A 17,258-nucleotide genomic window follows, 5' to 3' on the forward strand; every position below is an offset into this window, starting at 1 on the left:
TAGGAAATATAATTAATTACTTAAAAATAAATTTACTTTTGATCCTGATACTTTATATTTTTTACTTCGATCAATTTATGAGCTTATAAATTAAGAATTCCTTTCATATTATCGTAATATCAAAATTTATTTTCTGAATAAGTTAAGTAAAATCACTGAACAATTGCTTCGTAAGAATTATGCATGCAAGTGTATAAATTGAGAAATGTGCATTTCGATGTATAAAATTCCATCGGATGTGCAATTAACACACTAAGATGCATCAAAAGACACGCTCCACAGTCGATATTCGATTTGATGCAGCAATTTCCAATACTCCAAGATTACACGTTTAGGTGTGTCATTTGATGCACTAAAAGTGCATCATATTCGCTTTGATGCATTTCGAGTTCTCTGTGTAAATTTTCGTGATGGCAATGCAAGTTCGTTGTATATGTATGTCTAGCTTGCGCGTAACGATAGCAGATTCGATTTGAAAATATTAATATAATTATTTGTTATTAACCGTTTCAGAGGTACTTCTTCATCGATTTAATAAAACAAGCTGTTGCAACAGGGGCCGATGTGGTTGGACAAATTTCAAATGGGGTGTCAAATTCTGTTGATGGTCGTCGTAGTGGGGGACAGGTAAGAAATTATCGTCCATGTAAATATAATACTCATTTTAAAAATAGGGAAGTCTATTTATATTTAGAAATCGTTCAACACAATTTAAACAACTTAAAGAACACGAGAGAAAAGAAAAGCGAAAAGAAATAGCTTCATGATGAAGGCGACATTAATGAATTACAAAGTTTAGTTCTAAATTTTCGTGTCATGCAATGTAAGTTCCTCGTACATGTATGTACAGCTTGCGAGTAGCGATAGCAGATTCGATTTGAAAATATTAATATAATTATTCGTTATTAACTGTTTCAGAGGTTCTTCATCGATTTAATAAAACAAGCTGTTGCAACAGGGGCCGACGTGGTTGGACAAATTTCAAATGGGGTGTCAAATTCTGTTGATGGTCGTCGTAGTATGGGACAGGTAAGCAATTATCGTCCATGTAAATATAATACTCATTTTAAAAATAGGGAAGTCTATTATATTTAGAAATCGTTCAACATAATTTAAACAACTTAAAGAACACGAGAGAAAAGAAAAGCGAAAAGAAATTACTTCATGATGAAGACGACGTAAATGAATTTCAAAGTTTTGTTCTAAATTTGCGTGTGATGCAATGCAAGTTCGTTGTACATTGTCTAGCTTGCGCATAGCGAAATAATAGAATAGAATAGAATGGTCTTTATTTAAGCAGGCGTGTTTCGGCCTTGTGGACCGTTCTTACAACCAACCCTTGTCAGATACAATAAATGATTAAAAACAGAAAAATAGCCATTGATCATGATAATACAATAAAGATAATATAAAGATTATACAATAATAAAATTATACATTGAATTGATAAGTATGAAAGATAAGTAACAAGTCTTCAGTAGTTCATTGTGTGTGGCGGGGGGGGGGGTTAGGTATGCATTGTGTGATGTGTAAGTGCTGGTGCAATTGTTTACATATGAAGGTTAATGTTGGGACAATAGTAAGTTCTTTATTTGTTTCTTAAAACTTTGATGGCAAAGAATGTTAGTCAATCTTGCAGGCAGTTTGTTCCATTCCCTTATCCCCGTAACAATGAAGGACTTGTTATAGGTGGTGGCTTTATGTTTGGGATTTTTAGATTGTGTTTCTTGTGGATATTATGTTTTACAAGAGCATATCCTATCGAATAAGTATTTTCTTCTATTGTTAATGTTTAGCCAAGAAAGTTTCTTTAAGTAGGGGGATACGTGTTCTTTTCGTTTTAGGTTAAATATGGATTGGATTGATTTGTTGCTTTAAGTCCACTTTATGCACAGTAAGGCTAATCGGGACTGGACCTACAGTTTAAAGTGGGATCCGAACCACTATGTGCCTCCACTGGGAATCGAACCCGGGACCCCTTGCTTCCAAGGCGACGACGCTACCACTGCGCCATCGGGGAGACCTAGGTTAAGTATGAAACGTATACAACAGTTCTGAATTTTTTGAAGTTTATAGTTTAAACCCTGGGAGATATTACTGTACACTGGAGCGCAATAGTCTTGTGTAGATAGAACGAGTGCTTGCATAAGGCGATATTTAACAATAGCGTCCAGAGTATGTTTTAAATGATACAAAGATTTAAGTTTCCCATACATCTTTTCACAATACATTCTACTTGTGCCTCCCAATTTAAGTGTCTATCGAACACAATCCCCAAGTTTTTGCATGTATCGACTTCGATTAGCGGTATACTGCCTAGAGTTGGAGAAGAAGGTGCATTTTTGTGAAAATTTTTAAATGTACCATGAATTCCTATGATTATGAAGCAAGATTTGTTGGATTTAATTGAAGGGAGTTCCTTCGTGACCAATTTGTTATAGCATCAAGGTCAAATTGGAGTTTGCTCATCGCGTTATCGTAGTTTCCTGTATTACACTGAATATATATTTCAGAATCGTCAGCATACTGATGGTAGTGGCAATTTTGAACAGCACAGTCGAAATCTGCTACGTAAATCATATATAGTAGTGGACCTAATATACTTCCTTGAGGGACGCCTTGTTGAACAGCTAACCATTTAGAGTACGTAACTTCCGGTTCCCGATATTTCACACGTTGTTTCCTGTTGCCTAAATATGAACGAAACCAATTTAACGCGTTTCCGGTAAAACCATAGTGATGCAGTTTGGCCAATAACAATTCATGATTGATCGAGTCGAATGCTCTTGAATAGTCCAACAAGTCTAACAGTGTAACTTTATTTTCGTCTATTCCTTTACTTATAATGTCTACGATATCTACCAGCGCAGTGCAAGTACTATGCATTTTTCTAAAACCAGATTGAAAGTGTGGTAGGAAACCTTGAACATGTGGAAGTATTTGTTCATAAATTACATTTTCAAGTATTTTGGACATTGTGGATAGAATGCTAATGGGCCTTAGATCTTAATTTCTGTGGGGTTGGATTTTTTAGGTATAGTTGTTACTTGGCATTTTTTCCATTCTTGAGGGAACCAACCTTTTGAAAGGGAAAGATTAATAACGTGTGTAAGAGCTTCTAAGCAAAAGAGGATATAAAACAGTTAGGTTTATGCCCTCATAACCGCACGCTTTTGATTTCATTTTGTTTATTATTTTACGTACTTGTTCGCTACTTACTGGTGTGTTTAAATTTCGCGTTTCTGACTGCTTTTTTGGATCTGTTTCTAAGTATTTGTATGATAGGAGAGCGTCTGGGTCTTCTCTATTTACATACCTCAGATGAAAGTAGTCGCGCAACTTCCAGAATTCCTTTACTCGATTTGAAATCCAGGGGGCGGGAGGTTTGGTTACACGAATTTTTCGCTGGCGGGCATGCTTATCTATTAACCTGATAATGTTATCATTCAAGGCCTCCACCGCTGCATCTATCTTTCGATTCTTTCGATTTTACACCTTTCCACATTTTCCGCGTCTTTTCGAAACTTGTCCAAGTCGATGCTTTTGAAATCTCTAATTTTGATAAATTTTTGAAACTGTTTTGGTGCGTACAGGTCAAATATGTAGTATGTTATATGGTGATCTGTAATTCCAGGTAACTCGCTCTGCCCAATTTGCTTTACAATTAAATCTTGTGAACAAACGATTATATCAATTAATGACTTTGACGTCGCTGTCACTCTGGTTGGTTTGGTAATTAATTGTTTCCCGTGAACTTCCTTGACTATACTCTGAAGGAGTCTAGTGATGCTTTCGTTTTTTTCTTAATATGTTGATATTCCAGTCGCCTAACGCAATGAAGTAATCGTAATATAAGTATAGTTGTTGGACGATTTCGGCTACGTGGCTGATGTGAGTATAGCTGACATTAGGGGGTTTATATGCTACCAAAATTCCAATCTTTTTCCTATCGATAGTTAATTCGATTACAAGGGACTCTACTTCGATATCATTATTAACAAACCCGTCTAAAAATTTCCATTTAAGCTATTTGGATATGTATAGGCATACACCACCTCTAGATTTGTTTAATAAATCTTGTCGAACTAATGTGTAATTTTCGATGTCTATCATATTATTACTAATGTTCGGTTTTAACCAGCTTTCTGTAATGGCTATCAGGTGAAAGTTTAAGTCCGATATTATTTGTTTAAATTCGTCTATGGAGTTTAGTAAACCTTGAATATTTAGATGACATAATTTAAAGCCATTTTCAGATTTATTTATTTCAGCTTCGAGCTGTTTCTTTATGTTGTAATTACTGTGGCGGATATTAATGGGCGATACCTCAAAGTAACTGTAGTGAATTCTGATTGGGAGTGGTGTTACTGCACCATTGACTACATTGGTAGGGTCATTTATATTTATCGTTTCCTCCACTGTTGGTCATGGAGTATATATATAATTACATAAGGCAATAGCAATGGAAATGTGCATATGTATAACACTTAATTTTAAAAAAAAAACATGTGCTAGTTTTCATAGTGACTTATTACCTACAATAAAAAATTAAAGTATGAAAAATAAAATGTAAAGAAAAGTAAAAAAGTTAAGAATTAAAAAAAATTAAAAAATAAAAATTTAAGAAAAAGTATAAAATGAGAGTACTAGCACAAAATGAAGAAAAATAATGAAAGTATTTGTGGATAACTAAGAATGGGAGAACTGAAAATTGGTGAGCTTGCATATATGCTGGCTTGAGTTGGAATAGTAGCTGAGGGCTGTTTACATTTTACAGTCTATTATGTTACAGGTTCTTGCCCTTCTTTCGCCACCGTTGAGAGAGTCTTGCATGCTTTGTGGTTCGGCGCGGAATGTTCTCCTTCTCTCCCCTCCTCTCTACCTTTGACCAGCCACAGACAGGTGCCCGTCCGTCATTGATGGGGGAAGCGGTTCCAAAAAAAGACACACCACCGTTAGGAGGGGAGTTTGGCGAAGCAGGGCAGCGTTACTTCCTGCTGAACATTGCAATGTCCTCCGAGTCGCTAATCCTAACCAAAGTTTCCGTTGTGTAGGGCAAGTACATTTCCATCGGTTGTCCACACTCGTTCGAATATTTTACTTAGTCTTACCTTGTGAAAAAGATCCAGATTTGTTTTTGTGAGGTTTTCAGTGATGAAGATGCCTGTCCCTGTAGCCTTGACGTTCTTTTTGTTTTTGTAGACCAAGTCTCTCTGGGCGTAGGTGACAAAGCGTGCAATGATCGGCCGGGGTTTTCCATCACGTCACGGTACTCCCAGTCGGTGAACACGATGGAACACATCTTGATGCACTTTCACTTTCACCTGCTCATTGATTACCTTTGACACCATCACTTCACACTTTTAACCTTCACTTTCATCGATGCCATGGAAAACAAGGTTCAGGCGACGATCATACTGCTCCATGGAATTCAAATCCTTTCGCACTTGCTTCACCTGTTTGTCTAAGTCGGAGATTTTCATGTCGAGATCGCTTTTTACTTCATGGATCACATCCTCCACGTTAGTTTTGATTATGGTCGTCAGCGCTGGTTTGATTTCCTTCAGCACTGCATCACTTGCAAAAGCCAGGGTGATGCGTCTTTCGAGGTCTCCGAACTGCTGGTTTAGTTCCTTCGCTATTGCTGTGGAGATGGAGTTTTCAATGCGCTGCCATTTTCCGGGCAATACTGCTCTTAACACTGATAATTTTCACGATAAAGTAAGTACTTTGACCGCAGTATTCCCTTCACCGTGCAAACTCGAGTTGGATAGACGGACCCTCTTACATGCGGTTCACAGAGGGCGACTCAAGCGGAAAGAGAGAGCTATTCACGCACGTCCGAACCCTTCGAAGGTCAGACCAGATTCGATTTGACAATATTAATATAATTATTTGTTATTAACTGTTTCAGAGGTTCTTCTTCATCGATTTAATAAAACAAGCTGTTGCAACAGGGGCCGAGGTGGTTGGACAAATTTCAAATGGGGTGTCAAATTCTGTTGATGGTCGTCGAAGTGGGGGACAGGTAAGCAATTATCGTCCATGTAAATATAATACTCATTTTAAAGATAGGGAAGTCTATTTATATTTAGAAATCGTTGAACACAATTTAAACAACTTAAAGAACACTAGAGAAAAGAAAAGCGAAAAGAAATAACTTCATGATGAAGACGACATCAATGAATTACAAAGTTTTGTTCTAAATTTTCGTGTGATGCAATGCAAGTTCCTTGTACATGTATGTGTAGCTTGCGAGTAGCGATAGCAGATTCGATTTGAAAATATTAATATAATTATTTGTTATTAACTGTTTCAGAGGTTCTTCTTCATCGATTTAATAAAACAAGCTGTTGCAACAGGGGCCGACGTGGTTGGACAAATTTCAAATGGGGTGTCAAATTCTGTTGATGGTCGTCGTAGTGGGGGACAGGTAAGCAATTATCGTCCATGTAAATATAATACTCATTTTAAAAATAGGGAAGTCTATTATATTTAGAAATCGTTCAACATAATTTAAACAACTTAAAGAACACTAGAGAAAAGAAAAGCGAAAAGAAATAACTTCATGATGAAGACGACATCAATGAATTACAAAGTTTTGTTCTAAATTTTCGTGTGATGCAATGCAAGTTCCTTGTACATGTATGTGTAGCTTGCGAGTAGCGATAGCAGATTCGATTTGAAAATATTAATATAATTATTTGTTATTAACTGTTTCAGAGGTTCTTCTTCATCGATTTAATAAAACAAGCTGTTGCAACAGGGGCCGACGTGGTTGGACAAATTTCAAATGGGGTGTCAAATTCTGTTGATGGTCGTCGTAGTGGGGGACAGGTAAGCAATTATCGTCCATGTAAATATAATACTCATTTTAAAAATAGGGAAGTCTATTATATTTAGAAATCGTTCAACATAATTTAAACAACTTAAAGAACACTAGAGAAAAGAAAAGCGAAAAGAAATAACTTCAAGATGAAGGTGACATCAATGAATTACAAAGTTTTGTTCTAAATTTTCGTGTGATGGCAATGCAAGTTCCTTGTATATGTATGTCTAGCTTGCGCGTAACGATAGCAGATTCGATTTGAAAATATTAATATAATTATTTGTTATTAACCGTTTCAGAGGTTCTTCTTCATCGATTTAATAAAACAAGCTGTTGCAACAGGGGCCGACGTGGTTGGTAAAAGGTAAAGGTAAAGTGTTCCCCTGTGCATAGCACTACGCCATGAAGGCGTATAGGGGGTGTGGGGGTAACGTCCCACACTTTCTTGATCCGGTCGTGAGTGGGGTGATGTGATCAGCATCACGCCCCTGACCGCCTTTACCCCCCAGGTACCCATGTTATTCGACGCTGGGTAGGCGCCGGGGCCGCTTCCACCGTTAGAAAAGTTCCCGGATTTGAACCGGCCGGGGATCGAACCCGGGACCTTGAGCATGGTAGTCAGACGCGTTACCGACTGAGCCACCGCGGCCACGGTTGGACAAATTTCAAATGGGGTGTCAGGTAAGAGACCATGGTCCACTTAAATGCAATAGTTTTTTTAATAAGCCAAACCGTTATTTTTTAGAAGTCCTTCAACATTATTTAAGACAATTCGTCTGAATAGTCGAAAGAAAGCGAAGTAAAAATCTATTACTTTATAATGTAGGTTACATCAAAGAATTAAGCAAACTTTGCACTACATTTTAATGTGATTTAATTCACGTTGCGCATACATTTATGGAAAATGTATGTGTACCCTTAGGGAATTCAAATTTGAACATACAGATATACGTATTTGTTATTATTTTTTCCAGAGGTTCTTCCTTAATTTCATAAATCAACTGGTAGGAACAGGTGCCGATATTGTTGGGCACATTTCAAATCAAGTTTCAAATTCGGTTGATGGTCGTCGTAATGGTGGACAGGTGAGAAAACTATCCTCGATTGAAATATAATACTCTTTTCAAAAATATGTGAGGCTATTTCTTCTTTAAGTGTCTGACAATAAGATTTAATATAATACTTAACAAATATTTGTGTTTACTTTATATATAAAAATAGGAAATAGCATAATTATCTAAATTTTCTCCCGATTTTATGTGATTGAACTTAATCCCTGAGGTATATTTTTTGTGTACGCCCAAAGCAACTTTAAATTGCATAAAATTGCGTACTCTAATATTTTTAAAATTTATTAATATTTATTAAACTATAAAACAAGATGAAATTAATATGACTATTATACGGCCGAGTGTCTTTCACACATAGTTTTGACTTTAGCGCATTAGATTCTGACTAAGAATATAAAGAAAATTATGAAGTATGGCAAAATTTTCGAAACGTATTTTAAGTTAAATTGATTTATAAAGTTATAATAAAACTTTGTAATAATCTACTAATGCTATTAGAAAACTGAATTATTCCCATGTTACTGCTGCTCTCTAACACATGAGAAAAATATACTTAGGATCTATATTCTGAAAACATGAGAAAAGCCAAATATGTCCTCTTAACATATAACGCCTATGCGAACTTATAGTTTTTCTACAGCCTGAAGGATCCCTATGGCTTGGACGTAACTTTCTCTATTTCATCGAATTCCGATTCTCTCTCTCTTGTATATATAAAGAGTAATATGTACATGTATATATTATATAATATGTTGCCTTTCATAGATACAGGTGAATTATACGACTATTCCTTTAAAATATAGGGTTAGCCTAAAAGAAATAGACAGTTTAAACGCTTTATAAATTGGCATTTGTTTGTTACATCAGAAAGCATTTAGTACTGTTGTATGGAGAAAGTCTTCAAGTTTACGACCTCCGCTTTTAGTTTGTCTTCGTGACGTCAGCATCATGTGACCACCCTTGACGAGCAGTATGGCCGCTGGCCAGGTGGAGAAGGCTTTCTGCGTCATTGAATTTGCAAAAACGAATGCTTTTACTATCGTGTAGTGTCGTTTTATAATACGGTATGGTGTATGGTAAGCAACCACCCACAAGTCAATCAATCTACGATTGGAGTAAGAAATTCAAGGAAATTGGTTGCCTGTGCAAGGGGAAAAGTCTATGTTTATGGAGAACTGGACTAACGCATTGATATCTGTCGTGTTACAAAAGGGTCACACGTAGAACACTTGTAACTTACGAGGGGCGTTCAGTATGCTCTAATACTCGCCCCCTTCCTCCTCATGTAGAATCATAATTTTAACATGTGTAGAAAGTAGACATCTTGTGATGCCTTTATGCCGAAATGCAAAATGTTTTACCTTGTACTTTTTTCTTGGCCGGTATTGGCAGTAGAGCATCTGTAAGAACGTGGTGAAAATGGAAAATAGTTAGGTTCGTTGATACGCAACCACTTATTGTATCATTTTAAGTGTTTGATATGTTTAAAATGTTAATTGTCTATTATGACGTAATTTGTTTTGTTCAATTGGGTAGTCTTTTATGGCTGTGGACTAACCTTAAAAGATTTGATTGTGGGTTGTAAGGAAAGAGATATTTATGAAGGTTGCTGGAATAATGGATGTGATTTTGAAAATGTGAATGTGGGAATTTGTGTAGTGAAGAGCAATTATGATCTTAATACAATTTTGTTTCTAATAAGGAGTTTAATTGCGAGTGCAAGTGTAATATATTAACATTAACTGACTTCTAAATATATTTTTGTGTGCGAGAGTTAGTTAGGTTTACGTAAGCATATCCTTATCTGATTTCCCACAACCTGAGGGCTTCATAGTAGGCTGATAAGTCTCTGGCTCGCCGTTGAGGAATAAACGTAAGTTGTTCCATTGAGAATAATCCGGGGAACGTAGCAGGTGTAAATTTTTTGGCGCCGCAACGCGGGGCTCGATAAATGTGTTTGAGTAGGGTATGCAGAAGCGTAATTTAAGAAGTGATCGTCGTAAGTTAAGAATGGAGACTTTAAGTTGCTGTTCCGATAAAGGGAAAGCTGATGATGAAGAGGTCGAGTGCAATGATTGTAAAAGAAGCTTCCACTTACGTTGTGCTGGTTATCCTTTGCCAAAATCGCAGTATAAGGGGGAAGAATTGAAATGTCTAATTTGTGAAGAGAAGGGTAACAAAGGAAGTCCTTGTTTGGAACAGTTGTTTCAAACCCTGATGGAGAAAATGGAAATGGGAAGAAAAGAAGATAAAGAGGAACAGGGTAGGATGAGAAATGAACAAGAAAGAATCAGAAGAGAAGATAAAGAGGAACAGGAAAGGATAAGAAATGAACAAGAAAGAATAAGAAAAGAAGATAAAGAGGAACAGGAAAGGATAAGAAATGAACAAGAAAGAATAAGAAAAGAAGATAAAGAGGAACAGGAAAGAATCAGAAGAGAAGATAAACAAGAACAGGAAAGGATAAGAAATGAACAAGAAAGAAATGAAGAAAGAGGAGAATTGATGAAGCTGCTCAGCCAAGATAAGGATGAATTATTATCTAGAATAGAAGAGGGGCGAAAGGAATGTAGAGAAATTAAGGAGACTCTGAGGAAGGAAATTGCGTGTGAGAGGCAGCAAGTAGCTGAATTAATACTAAAGCTGGAATAAAAACAAAAGGAGGATTATGAAAAGTGGAACTTAGACTTGACATAGGAGAAAACATCTAGAGAATCTAAAGAAAAGGAAATGGAAAATGAAATTGAGAAATTGAGGGGACGAATAGAGAGTGTTGAAATAATTGCAAGACCAGAAGCAACACAGGGTTCCTCAGAATTACTTGATAATTTAGAGCTAAATCAGAAAAGGCAAGAAAATAAACTTGAAGAAGTTACGGAGAAAGTCGCATCTGTAGATAGGCAGGCCGATCAACTACAGATGTTAATGGCAGGCTGTCGGGTTCTAGAACCTTCTCAAAATGGTGAAGCTGTATTTCTACCGGGAATGAACGGTTCAACAACGAGAGGTGATTCCAAGGGGAAGATGTGGAAATGAAATCGTTACTCGTCAAGTTCTTGCTCTACAGTTTCCTCTAGTTCTGAGGAAACTGAAACTAGGAAAATTACAAAGCCCAGGAAGAGACATAATAATGGAAAGTCTGAGAGATGGGGACAGGATGAGATATCTCGTGACAATGTCTATAAGAATAGTTCCTACAAATCTTTTCGCATGTCTGATGTTAACGCTCTTTCAAAGTTTGCTGGAGAGATTAATACTGTCTCTGCTGAGAGGTATTTAAAAGAGCTAATAACATACCTGGATCTAATGAATGTCCCTATGATTTTTAGATTGAAGTTATTGCCCTCTCTTATGGTAGGAAAGGCTAAGGCGTGGTTTGTTGCAAATGAGAAGAAGTGGAAGACTTTTGAACATTTTTGTGCTGCCTTTAGAAAACAATATGCCTCTGCTGATGCCAAGCAAAGGGAAATGCAAACGCTGAGAAACAAACGGTATTCGAGGAGCTGTGGCCTCTCACCTGAAGAATATTGCTGAGACACATATGGCTCTTATTGTAATCTTGTGGATAGCGTTGACCAAAGCGAAGCGCTTAACTTGGTTATTAGTCAACTTCCGCTGCGAGTGCGTCAGTTGGTACTTACTCGCGATCCACGCAACATCGACCAACTTACCAGCTTCTTGGGAAGATATGAAGCCTCGGAGCAACTCGACGGATGGAGGACAGAAAACCCGAGATTCGAGGACAGAAGAACCAACCAAGCTAGAGTTAGGCAATTCACGTTCTCCAGAAATCAACCCGATTCAGCGAAGGTGCCTGCTGGTAACGGAAGATCTGATAATGAGAACTTTAGTGGTAGCGCTAGACAAAGTAACAATCCTTCAGGAGAAGAAAATAGAGGCGGGTTCTACAGAAGAAGGAACTGCGAGGGATCACAGCGATCTTCTGGAGAAGAAAGAAGAACGCCATTCCGAAGAAGAAGTTCGTATGGTAATAATAATTTCTCCCCACATCGCTATAACCGGTATAGAGATAACTACAATTGGAGGAGGAAAGAAAGTGCTACACAGACGGAAGATTTCGATAGTGGAGAAACTAGTGTTAAACAATTAGATGTTACCACTTCAAATACGTCTGCCCCGTCCTACACTCCAAGAAACTGAGAAGCAGTTGTTGAGTTGAGTGGATGGCCCTAGAGTTTTGAAAAAGAAAATTTACTCCATTTTCATTTTGTTAATTTTCTTTTTGTTTGTGGGAGGATGCCATGATACGCACCCACTTATTGTATCATTTTAAGTGTTTGATATGTTTAAAATGTTAATTGTCTATTATGACGTAATTTGTTTTGTTCAATTGGGTAGTCTTTTATGGTTATGGACTAACCTTAAAAGATTTGATTGTGGGTTGTAAGGAGAGAGATATTTATGAAGGTTGCTGGAATAATGGAAGTGATTTTGAAAATGTGAATGTGGGAATTTGTGTAGTGAAGAGCAATTATGATCTTAATACAATTTTGTTTCTAATAAGGAGTTTAATTGCGAGTGCAAGTATAATATATTAACATTAACTGACTTCTAAATATATTTTTGTGTGCGAGAGTTAGTTAGGTTTACGTAAGCATATCCTTATCTGATTTCCCACAACCTGAGGGCTTCATAGTAGGCTGATAAGTCTCTGGCTCGCCGTTGAGGAATAAACGTAAGTTGTTCCATTGAGAATAATCCGGGGAACATAGCATCGTACTGTCCTCAAGTACTTGAAATTGAAAAGACCTACAGCCAAAGGAAATTCCTGAGGACTTGGTACAGTGTCTCTCAAAAGTTTTAGGACAACGACATTTTAAACTAGGCAACACAATTGACACAAGGGGTTGCGTGTTGCGGAAATCGGATACAGGAAAAGAGATAAGAGGACTGGAGGAGAGTGGGATGGAGACAAGATGCGAGAAAAGTAGGGAAGGCGATATGAAATAAAAGCAGAGGAGAAGAAGGGGAAAGAAGAAGGAGGAGGAGAATAGAAGACCAGAAGGGACTGGAGACGAGAGGAGAGAAGAGGTAGTTGCAGAAAATATCGTCTCGGCATAAAATAATTAATGCATTGATCAAATTATCGACATGAAACATTCAATAACATTTTGAAATGTATTAGATCGGTGCGAAATGCCTTTTGGCTGAGAAGAGAGGAAGATAAAATCTTCCACGTAAGATCTTTGATTTTACCTGCGATTATATCACTAAAAGTATGAATGTAATTTTAATATTTATAAGAATTATCCAATTTTCCTCCACTTCTCGGTTCGTTGAAAGGGAGATTTTGTAATTTAATATGTTCCCCTCCCTCCATCGTTAATTCCAAACTGAATCATTCCGTTTCACACGACGTGGACAATGAACACAATGGGATATGTCTAAAACTTACGAAATTTTCTGCCATTGGAGGGGTTTGAACGACCATCAGGTTAACAATCCTCAACGGTAACCACTACCCTACAAGCTTTCGCTCTTGAAAGCAGGTCGAATGTGAATTGTGAAATGTAGATCAAACTATGCTCCTACATGTAATGTAATTTGCAAATAATACTTGTTTGTAGCAAAGAAAACGAAGGTAGTACGAATCGGCGAAAATATTTAATGGAGAATTGCACATGATGAAAATTTTTCAGTCGATATTTGTGTAGTTATCTTTGCATTGACCTCGAGTGGGTAAATTTAGTATGTTCTGAATTGCCAAAAATATAAATAGTTTTTTCATTAATATTTGTCAATGTCTTTGAAGTAGTACACAATTTTCGTGAGAATACCATAATTCACGATCTTATACATGCAAATATCCCTTTGAACGTGTGTCAATTCATTTATATATATATATATATATATATATAAATCTTCCAGATGCAGAACAATGTAACCACTTTACTCTGCTACTACAAATAATGTCATCTTGCTCTTCATTAATAAAAAGAGAATTAAAAAAAGGGAATACCTCGTAAGGAGAATGATCCTGGGACTACTAGCAGCCCAAACGAGAACTCTAACCACTACACCACGCCCTTTCGTTCCGTTGTAACAACATTTTTTAAGTATTCTGTCCCTCCAATATTGTAACTGAGGTTGGGTATACATGTAGTTGAACTATTACTTTAGTTTTGAATTGCTGTCTTGTAGTATAGCAGCTATCTTCGAGAAATAATTTTCGAAGTGATGAAGAGAAACGAGAATATTGGTAGTTGTGAAAATGCGAGTTATTTCTTCAAACTTATTATTGTGATTAGACATTATTAATGGAAAATATATAGAGGCTTGACCATTGCAGAACGATGTTGTCTTCCTGTGATACTGCAACAGACGAAATGCTTGTTTACTGAGCAGTATCGTGTCCAGAACAGTCTGCATCTACATTTCACATTGGTCAGCTTCTTATACCTCTTGACTAACACTGTCAAATTTGATGTGATTATATGATTACTATTTTCCGCCTGTTTAAGTATAACCTTTCGCACATTTGGCAATTCGCAAGCGGTCTCGTATCTCGCGTTACTTACCCAACAGCAAATACATTTCATAAGACTGTTCTGGATGCGAGACTGCGTCAGTAAACAAACATTTCGTCTGTTGCAGTATCACAGGAAGACAACATTTCACATTCTACCTGCTTTCAGGAGCGAAAGCTTGTATGGTATTGGTTATCGTTGAGGATTGTCAACCTGATGGTCATAGGTTCAAATCCCTCCGATGGCAGAAAATTTTCGTAAGTTTTAGACATATCCCATTGTGTTCATTGTCCACGTCGTGTGAAACGCAATTCTTTAGTTTGGAATTCACAATGGGGAGAGGAAATATTAAATTACAAAATCTCCCTTTCAACGAACCGAGAAGTGGAGCAAAATTGGATAATTCTTATAAATATTAAAATTACATTCATGCTTGTAGTGATATAATCGCAGGTAAAATCAAAGATCTTACGTGGAAGATTTTTTCTTGCTCTCTACTCAGCCAAAAGGCATTTCGCACCGATCCAATACATTTTAAAATGTTATTGAATGTTTCATGTCGATAATTTGATCAGTGCAGCAATTCCTTAATGTCGAGACGTTATTTCTGCAATTACCTCTTCTCTCCTCTCGTCTCCAGTCCCTTCTGGCCTTCTCTTCTCCTCCTCCTTCTTCTTTCCCCCTTCTCTTCTGCTTTTATCTCATGCCGCCTTCCCTACTTTTCTCGCATCTTGTCTCCATCCCACTATCCTCCACTCCTCTTATCTCCTTTCCTGTATTCGATTTCCGACTCCACTGCACTCTTCTCCTCTTCTTTTCGATTCTTTATTTTTCTCTCATTTACTCTACTCTCCACTTCCTTCTTCTCGTCTCCTCCTCTCTTCACCTCTCGTTTTCCTCTTCTCTTCTCTTCTTTGTTCTATTTTCCTCATCTATCCTCGAATCTTTTTCCTTTCTTCTCACCACTTCTCCTATCCTCGTCTATCCTCTCTTTCTTCTCACGTCTACTTTTTCTCTTCTTCTTTAGGTTTCTCTTTCTTCTCTCCTTTGTCACCTTTCGTTTCTTCTCACCTCTTTTCCTTTCTGAAGATTCATCAGCGATGAAATATTAGAAAACATTTTTTTTATTCTAACTAACTAACTAACTCCCTAGCCTTCTTAAACCCGAAGGTTCATGGCCGCAGCAACACAGGCCTTCCATCTTTCCCTATCTTGAGCAAGTTCTATATACTCTTTTCAATCCCTACCGTTTTTCCTTAGGTCCATCTCAACGTTGTCCCTCCATCTTCGTCTTGGTCTTCCTACAGGTCTCTTACCATCAGGTTTCACAACAAGAATCCTGCCACATGGCCTGCCCACCTAAGTCTTCTTGATTTAATTATTCTAATAATATCTGGACATGAATACAAATTATGTAGTTCTAAATTATGTAACCTTCTCCACTCACCTGTCTCCTCATCCCTGTTAGGTCCAAAGATTTTCCTAAGGATCTTATTTTCAAATACTCTCAATTTATGTTCGTCTTTCAATGTAAGGGACCAAGTTTCACATCCATATAATACTACAGGCAAAATTACTGTTTTGTATATTTTAACTTTTAGTTTTTTAACCTTTTTTTATTCAGAAATAATTTTGTCATTTGCGATATAATATATAATAGTGTTGTTTTTATAATTTTATACTATAACACTTGTTTTTATTTCTTTCGCGTATTTCATAAATATGTATTGTGCATGTGACAACCCTGAAATTGAGCCTAACTCTACACGCAACCCACCAACGCCTTGTGTAAGTTGGGTTGCCTAGTTTAAAATGTCGTTGTCCTAAAACTTTTGGGAGACATTGTACAAACATTAGGGCAGTCTGCTCCATCATATCCCACCGTTGCGAGATGGCGTGAGTTCAGCTGTGGCAGACGGTCATGCGAAGATGCCCATGCAGGTGGGCCACCAGTAACAGTGACTGCCGAGGAAAACATTGAGAAGATCCTTGACATGGTTATGGCAGACGGACGAGTCACCATCAGGTATTTAGCAGAGACTACAGGGTTGTGAACCGGCACAGTTCATAACATCTTAACCGATCAATTGTGTAAGAAGAAAGTTTCGGCACGATGGGTCTCGCGAAACCTGAATGCTGATCAGAAGAGGAGCAGGGTGACATGTTCAAGGCAGCTTTTGGGCATGTATCGCGCAGATCCAGAGGACTTTTTGGCAAGATTTGTGATGGTGGACGAAACATGGGTCCACCATTTTGACCCCGAATCCAAACAAAGCTTCATGCAATGGAAGCACACCAGCTCCCCAACCCCGAAGACATTTCGTGTTCAACAGTCAGCCAGAAAGATTATGGCAACTGTATTCTGGGATGCCAAGGGATACTGCTGTTGGATTATCTGGAACATGGAACCACCATTACGGGCCAGTGTCATGCTGACCTTATGCCAAAATTGCGAGCTGCAATAAAGAGCAAGAGACGAGGAATGTTGACACTTTAAGTGTTGCTGAAGCAGGACAGTGCTCCTGTTCACAAGTCCGGTGTTGCCATGGCTGCAATTCATACAGCTGGAGTTGAATTAGTGCCTCATCCACCCTATTCACCTGACCTAGTCCCAAGTGACTTCCACTTGTTTCCACATTTGAAGCCGCATCTCCGTGGGCAGGTTTTTCGGGATGACAATGCCGTCATGGATGCTGTGAATGCATGGTTGCAGGAGCAAGAGGACATCTTCTTCCAACAGGGTATACGTAGAAGTATTGGAGCGGTGATGGACAAAGTTCATTGAAAGAGCAGGGGACTATGTTGAAAAATAACCGTATTTTCATTTCTGTTATATTTTGTTTTCTTGGTGAGTATTAGAGCATACTGAAC

The 17,258-nt window shown here is 37.6% G+C and overlaps 1 protein-coding gene across 14 annotated transcripts in view; it reads left to right on the forward strand.

Annotated features, from left to right (window-relative positions):
* LOC145986636 (uncharacterized) overlaps window positions 1-17,258 on the forward strand; it is a 250,937-nt gene that overhangs the window by 156,309 nt on the left and 77,370 nt on the right. For 9 of the 14 annotated variants that reach the window (XM_083120895.1, XM_083120886.1, XM_083120887.1 and 6 more), the window contains 6 exons: window positions 514-627; window positions 919-1,029; window positions 5,915-6,028; window positions 6,320-6,433; window positions 6,724-6,837; window positions 7,804-7,914. In XM_083120895.1, the coding sequence (XP_082977021.1) occupies window positions 514-627; window positions 919-1,029; window positions 5,915-6,028; window positions 6,320-6,433; window positions 6,724-6,837; window positions 7,804-7,914 (678 nt within the window). The remainder of the gene's footprint in view (window positions 1-513; window positions 628-918; window positions 1,030-5,914; window positions 6,029-6,319; window positions 6,434-6,723; window positions 6,838-7,803; window positions 7,915-17,258) is intronic. The other 5 variants (XM_083120889.1, XM_083120898.1, XM_083120900.1 and 2 more) reach the window with 3 other exon arrangements.

Source organism: Lepisma saccharinum, chromosome 4 (genome assembly GCF_977018435.1).
Source record: "Lepisma saccharinum chromosome 4, izLepSacc3.1, whole genome shotgun sequence".
Lineage (NCBI taxonomy): Eukaryota > Metazoa > Arthropoda > Insecta > Zygentoma > Lepismatidae > Lepisma > Lepisma saccharinum.